Below are 7,226 nucleotides of genomic sequence, written 5' to 3'. Positions count from 1 at the left end.
GTCCTTAGGCTTCACAGGCATGTACCTTAACTGCTAAAAGCCATCTCTCCGGCCCTAATTTTTTTCAAATTAGTGTGTGTGTGTTTATGCATGGGTATGTGTGTGCAAGACACATGTGTGGAGATTAGAAGACAGCCTCCAGGTGTCAATCCTCACCGTCCGCCTTGTTTGAGGCAAGGTTTCTCATGTTTCCACAGCAGAGACTACACTAGCCGGCCAGTGAGCTCTGCGATTCTCCCACCTCTGCCTCCCCTTGCTATAGGTGTTTTGAGATTACAGACACATGTGCTATTTGTGTCCGGCTTTGCGTGGGCTCTGGGGACCCCAACTCCAGTGGGTAGGCTTGTATACAAAGCATTTTTAACCACTGGGCCATTTCCCTAGTTCTCTTTTGTATCATTGAGTCCCTGGAGCCTCGGTATAAGGTTCAAAAGAGGTGGAGATAGGGTCCGAAAGATCAGCCCAAAGAAAGAACTTGAGGTCAGAAGCTAGAGTGTCAGGCTGGTGCAAGAACCCAAGGGAATGGAAGCATAGGTAGGCAAGGTCCTCAAAGGGCCTCCAATAAGGATCTCAGGCCTCAGGCCCTGAGCTCTGTGGGGGGCCTCCTGGTACAGCCAGGCCGCAGATTTCCCAAGGAAGGCCTTTCTCAGTGGGCAAGCCGTGGCAGCCGCCTCATGTGTTTCCCATTTGTACATAATGCCAACTCCCATAAAAGCCCCTGAAGTGCCACCCAGCCACACATGTGGACGCCTCTCCCTACCAGGGTGGAGATGGACATGGTGGGGTGTCAGCCACAGCCCAGAGCCATGGCCATGGTGAGGGGCCCTTCAACCTCTCGGGGACCAGACTTCTGGGGAGGAGCCAGTCTGGCCAACACTGTCCATCATTAGGAAGGGGTCTCCCAGTCCTTTGCAAACCACCTTGCCATCTGCTTCCTGGGCCATATGCTGAGGTCAGCACCACAAATAGTAACCACCAGCTTCTCTTCTCTCTCTCTTTCTGTCTTTCTTTCTCTGTCTCTTTCCCTCTCTCCATCTCTCTCTTTTTCCATCTCTTTCTCTGTATGACCCCCCCACCCCCCGTCTTAGTCTTCTGGTTTTTTTTCTTCTTTTCTTTTCTTTTCTTCCAAAAAAGAGAATGAGGCAGCCACAAGATTTTCTGAGGGGTCATGACATCACCACCCAGATGACAGCAGCCCAGCCAATGGGCCGAGGCGGCGAGCTGGCTTCTCGCATCCTGTGATCATACTGAGGTTGGGTTGACACTGAGAAGGCCTAGTCCCTCAACCACAGAACCACAAGACCAGGCCTTCGCTGCCTCCGGGGCCCTGCGTAGAGCTGGTTGGCTCCCGGCATCCCCACCCCCTGGCTTGGTCACAGCCTGAGCTCAGTCTTCCAGGGAGAGCTTCATTCATTCATTCATTCATTCCCACTGCTGTGGTCTCGTCTGTACTGCAGCCGCTCGCTGCTCCTCCCTGGCTGCCCAGAGCCCCTTCCCACCATCTAATGATACTCTGTATATGCTGCTGCTGAAAATTTGTGGCTAGACATTCCTGTGGGACCGGGAAGCCAAATTCTTGGGTACAAACAGAAACTTACTTTCCTTGGGGATTTTTTTTACTCTCTCGCTTGCAGATACTCTCGCGTTCTTTCCTTTTTCTTTTTCTTTTTTTTTTCTTTTTTGTAGCAGCAGGGGGAGAAAAAAAAAGAGAGACCAAACAAAAAAACAAACGAAAAACAACATCTCCCCCTCTTTTATTTTCAAAAGTAGTTAGGAAAAAAAAAAAAGTAACAAAAGAACAGCCAACCAAGTGGGTCCAACTCAACCCCCACGAGGCTGAGTCCTCGCCTCCTTCAGAAAGGGACATGGCCTCCAACAGCATCTTTGACTCCTTCCCCACCTACACCCCGACCTTCATTCGTGGTGAGTACCGATGGCTGGGGCCCTTCGTGGTCCCATGGGTGGGGAGCCGTGGCTGTGCTCTATCCTCCGCTCTGGCCACCTCAAGCACTGGCCTCGGACAGCCTGATGAGGGTGGGCGGGGGAGAAGGGCTGGTGGCCTCCATGGTGAAATATATAGGTGAGACTTTTATCCTCAGCTGGTGGGGATGGTGTGTGGCAAGTCTCAAGACCTCAGAGGGTCCTGGGGTGGAGAAAACAAGAAAAGAGTCCCCATGAGCCCCCGGCTGCCTGCCTCCCCCAGAGAACACCAGGGTCCTCCAAAACTTGGCTCTGCCACCTCGGCTTAGGGGACTGGTGTTTGGAGGATCATGAGAGGCAGGTCTGGGTCAAGATCTCAGTGTGGACCGTGCCCAGTGTTCTCAGTGCCTTCTCCGGACAGTGGGGGTAGCGGGAGAAGGGAGCCACTCGGGCTTTTAGGAGAATCCTATATTGCTGGCTGCCCTGAAGCCGGACTTCTGTTGGGGAACAGGTCCTGGGAAGGTTTGTGGACTTGGCCAGAGAGGGAAGCAGGTTTTCTGGGTGGCTCTTGCTCCTCTCCATAGCCTGGGGGGAACTCAAAGTTCTGGAGTGGCTCCCTCAGGAAGGGCTAAGATGCCTTACTTGGAACCTCTGATTGAGCCCGTGCCTTCGGAGAGATTTGGCCTTCAAGACCGAAATAGTCTGGCCTCATGTTCCCTGGCGCCTTCCTCCTCCCTGTGTCCCGGATAGGGCTGGGACACTCGAGGTCAGGAGTCTCGAGTCCCTGAGCTTCGGTTCCACCACTTGTGCCTATGTTGCTGAGTGATCTTATGCAAGTTACTTAACCTCTCTGCTCCCACGAGTCCCCTCTGGCTGGGATTCTCTGTCCAAGCTGTGATGGGGCAGTGCCTCTGGGCTGCTCAAAGACTGTGGGGCCGAGTGGTTTAGAACTCCAGGGTTCGGTGGAGGATGATGTTCTTCTGAGTGGAGGCAGCGGGCTGAAATGCAGAAGTCAGTGTGCCTGCCTTGCTGCTGGCGAGCCGCGCTCAGAGCCGGCGCTCGGGTTCCAGATTTGGAGGGCTCGGGGTGCTGCGTACACGGATTTGGCGAAGGTTTGTCTGGGAGTGAGGGGCACTTCTTCTCTGGTGACTTGAGGAAGCCAAGGCAGGAAAGAAGGGACGCTTCCCCCAAACCTGGCTGTGGCGGGTGACAAGTGGTCGTGCCAGCTCTTGTTCCTATCACAGGCCCTTTGTGGTCCTCGGAGCTAATTAAAGGCAGTTCTGCGGCAAGAAAATAAGAGTTTGTAAAAACCATTTGCTACCTCTTTGTAATCTGTATTTTTTCCTCACTCAAGAAGATGGAGAAGTAGCCAGGTTTAAAACAAAGGACTTGGGGGACTCGGCTCATGGTATAGAACTCTGGACGTGGCAACTTGTAGCAGGAAGGGAGAGGGATGGGACAGCTGGCATCTCTGGTCCAATATGTGGCTGATGGAGGAGGCCACTGGGCAGAGGCCCAGAAGGTATCCGGGAGGCCAGGGTCCCTGGGCAGCCTGGGAATTCTTGGAAGAAATTCAGCTGGCACTGTCTGCATTCTCACCTTACAGCCTGCCTGCTCAAGGGTAGGGTCCCCAATTCTTCCCCCAGAGAGCTTCGTCATCAGGGTCCCCTTGCAGGGCTGACTCCCCATTGCCTACATGGGGACCTTAACCCATTTGGACCACCCTCACATTTCAGGTAGCCTGTGGGCTCCTTCTTGATGGCATTTTAAAATGTCTAAAACAAAATCCATAGGATTATGGAGGAAACCAGATCTACAGAATGACTAAGGGCCAGTTTGTGGAGGGTCACTGCAGGTTTCTTTAAGGTGCTCACTGAGTGACAGCAAGCCTTCACAGTGGATCCAGAAACCAGTGTGATGTGAGGCCATGAGCATGGGTGACAGGTGTTTCAAGATCATCTGTGACAATTGCTGAGACTGAAAACAATCTGTGGATTCCATGGGTGACACCATCATGATGGATAAAGAAGCTAAATTTCAATTAGAGGTTGACAAAAGGGGAAATATCATTATTTCCAGCCTGAGTTCACAGACCCCAAAATTTCTGGCCAAGTTTAGTAGCTCAGTACCTCTGGGTCCTCACATTCTGGCTTCCAGGTACTTACCAAGTATGTTTTTGTTGTTTTGTTGTTGTTGTTGTTTTTCTTTTCTTTTTTTAGTTTTTTGAGGTACAGTCTCAGTCTAGCTCTGGCTGACCTGGAATTCACCATGTAGTCTCAGGCTGATCTTAAACTTATGCAATTCTCCTACCTCTGCCTCCTGAGTGCTGGGATTAGTGTGTGCCACTATGTCTGGTATTATCAAGTATGCTTTTTTAATGTTTTATTTTCTATTTATTAATTTGAGAGAGTGAGATACAGAAATAGGCAGGGAGAGAGAGAGAATGGGCATGTCAGGGCCTCTAGCCACTACAAACGAACTCCAGATATGTATGCCCCCTTGCGCATCTGGCTTACGTGGGTCCCGGGGAATCAAACCTGGGTCCTTTGGCTTTGCAGGCAAGTGCTTTGACTGCTAAGTCATCTCTCCAGCCCTTAAGTATGTTTTAACAGATGAAAATGCCCCCCTCCTTTGCTCGTCCACAACATCCTCTTCCTCAGTCCTGACTGCTCCAAACGCTGGCCCTCTCTAGGTATTTAGCAGGGTGATATGAATCTCACTACTTCTAGGCAACTTTTATTAACTGATTGATTTTTTTCAGAATATTTAATTTACTTGTTTGCAAGGAGAGACCAAGAGTGAGATAGATAGAGAGCAAGCGAGAGAAAGAAAGAGAATGCGCATATCAGCCTCAGTCACTACAAATGAATTCCAGATACATACGCCACTTTGTGCATCTGTCTTTATGTGGGTACTGGGAATTGAACCAGGGTTGTTAGGCTTTGCAGGCAAGTGCCTTAACTGCTGAGCCATCTCTCCAGTCCTGACTTTTTTTGTTGTTGTTTGCATGTGTATGTGCATATGTGCAAGCATGGTCATGTGTGTGGGCACATCTACACGTGTGTGTGGAGGAAGGCCAGGGGACCACCTCAGGTGTCACCCCAGGAAAGCTGTCTACTTCTTTTTGAGACAGGGTCTCTCGTTGGCCTGGAGTTCACCAGTTAGGCTAGACTGGCTGGCCAGCAAGCTCCTGGGGTCTTCCTTCCTCTTTCTTCCTGCCCAGTGCTGGGATTACAGGCACGTGCTCCCACCCCGGTATTTCCGTGGGTTCTGGGGATCCAAACTCAGGTTCTCGTGCTTGTGAAACAATCACTGTATTGTCTAAGCTATCTCCCCAGTCCCATCAGAGAGTCTTGAAGTGGGTTCCCAATCAGAGCGTCTTGGGTTTGGGACCGGGCAAAGATTATTTTAAAAACTCATCCCTCCACCCCAAACAGTTCTGATGTGTAGCCCAGGCAAACTCAGGCAATGCTGGCCGGGAACCCAGTCCTCCCTGGCTCTGCTGCTTATTGCTGTGTAACTCCAACCAAGTCACTTGACGTCTCTGAGAGCCAGTGTCTCATTGGTAAAGGGAGAGGGATGAGTTAGAGTCCAGATGTCCTGACCCCTTGTGTGTCCTCCATCTCCATCCATGACAGGCCTCCGGCACTACCACGGAGCTCCACCACGGAGCTCAGGGCCTGCCCAGACCAGAGGAGAATGGCTTCACTTATGTTTTCACCAGCAAAGGCCGGCATCCATGCCCCTGCCTCTGGTCACCAGTGATCACCTGAGCCTCTGGAAGTATCAGCCTGGACCATCTGACACTCAGGGCTTGGTTGGGACCTTCCAAACTAGCCCCACGTACTTCCTCTGTCTTTTAGGACCAGAGCCTTTGCTGGGCCCAGGACACCCCTTGCTTTCCTGTGGATGAAAAGGGCTAGAGGGAAGGGACTGAGAAGCATGTGACCTTGCCCTGCAGCAGAGGTTGAACAGGAGACGAGGAGGGCCCCAGATCCTCGACCCAGAGAGCGCACAGAGGGCAAAACAGGGTTGCCATGGCAAGCACGTGAGAGATAGGGCCTCTGGAGGGTCTCCCAGGCAAGACAAGGGCTATTGACTCTACGTGTGTGACCAATGGGGAAGCTGAGACCTAACGCCTGTGACTCTGGTGCTCCGTGTTACTCTGAGCATGTCCTTTACTCCCTCCAGCCCTTGGTTTCCCTACTGCCTGCCTGGTGATCTCTGGCAGGAGCGAGAGGATCCACAGGAGGCTTCCACAGCTCTGTTAGGGACCAGTATGTCACCTTGAATCTACCCAAGGGCCTTCTCTGCACCTACGTACCCCCTTGTAGTAGGTTCCTTTTATGACACCCCAACATTGCTTTTTCATGGGCAAAAAGGCTTGTTCCCCAGAGCAGAGGGTGGGAAGCCTCCAGGGAGGAACCTGAAAGGCCGCACTGACACAGCTCTCGTTCACCAATTCAGCCATTCCACAAAGGCTTGGGTTCTGCAAGTGGACGCTCCAATTCAAGTCTGGACCTTGCCTGTTCCTAACTAACCTGGGCAGGTCATCGGCACCCTGTGCCTCAGTTTCCCACTCTGGGAATGATCAGGAGATGATGATGACATCTAGCTCCCAGGATTGTAGAGAGAAAATCAAATGAGCCAAGGGCCTGGCTCAGATCAGGACTTCCAGCCACACTGACTGCTGGGCTTTGTGCCTGGAGCTGGTTCTGGAGAAGCACGTGGGACTCTCCATCCTGGGAGCATGCGCGCTGGAGCAAGAGATGCCGGCAGCAATGGCGGGTCGAGTCCCCCGGAGGAGCAACAGGACTGAATTGTAAAGAGGAAGGCAGTGACAAAGGAAGGGAAAGGTGGGCTGGGGAGGTGGCTTAGCAGTTAAGTCACTTGCCTGCGAAGCCTCACAATCCTGGCTCGATCACCAGTACCCATGTACAGCCAGACATACAGAGTGGTGCACGCATCTGGAGTTCGTTTGCTGCGGCTGGAGGCCCTGGTGTGCCGTTCTCTCTGTCTCTTCTATCTCTCTCTGCTTGCAAGTAAATAATTTTTTTAAACAATTTAAAAAGTGGGCTGGAGAGATGGTTCAGCAATTAATGCACTTGCCTGCAAAGCCAAATGGCCTGGGTTAGATCCCCCAGTACCCATGTAAAACCAGATGCACATTTGTCTATCTGGAGTTTCTTTGCAGTGGCTAGAGGCCCTGATGTGCTCTCTCTCTCTCTCTCTCTCTCTCTCTCTCCTTGCAAATAAATTAAATTAAATAGAAAAAGAAAAGGGGCTGGAGGGATGGCTTAGCAATT

General features: G+C 51.8%; 1 protein-coding gene across 1 annotated transcript in view; it reads left to right on the top strand.

The window, feature by feature from the left end:
- The first annotated feature begins 1,777 nt into the window (after window positions 1–1,777).
- Runx3 (RUNX family transcription factor 3) overlaps window positions 1,778–7,226 on the top strand; it is a 65,367-nt gene continuing 59,918 nt past the window's right edge. Inside the window, exon 1 of the mRNA XM_004657504.2 lies at window positions 1,778–1,923. Coding sequence (XP_004657561.1) covers window positions 1,866–1,923 — 58 coding nt within the window. The 5' untranslated portion in view covers window positions 1,778–1,865. The remainder of the gene's footprint in view (window positions 1,924–7,226) is intronic.

The sequence above is a fragment of the Jaculus jaculus genome, chromosome 5 (assembly GCF_020740685.1).
Source record: "Jaculus jaculus isolate mJacJac1 chromosome 5, mJacJac1.mat.Y.cur, whole genome shotgun sequence".
NCBI lineage: Eukaryota > Metazoa > Chordata > Mammalia > Rodentia > Dipodidae > Jaculus > Jaculus jaculus.
The sequence above is the reverse complement of the archived record's forward strand: the minus strand, read 5'-3'. Positions and strand labels throughout refer to the sequence as shown.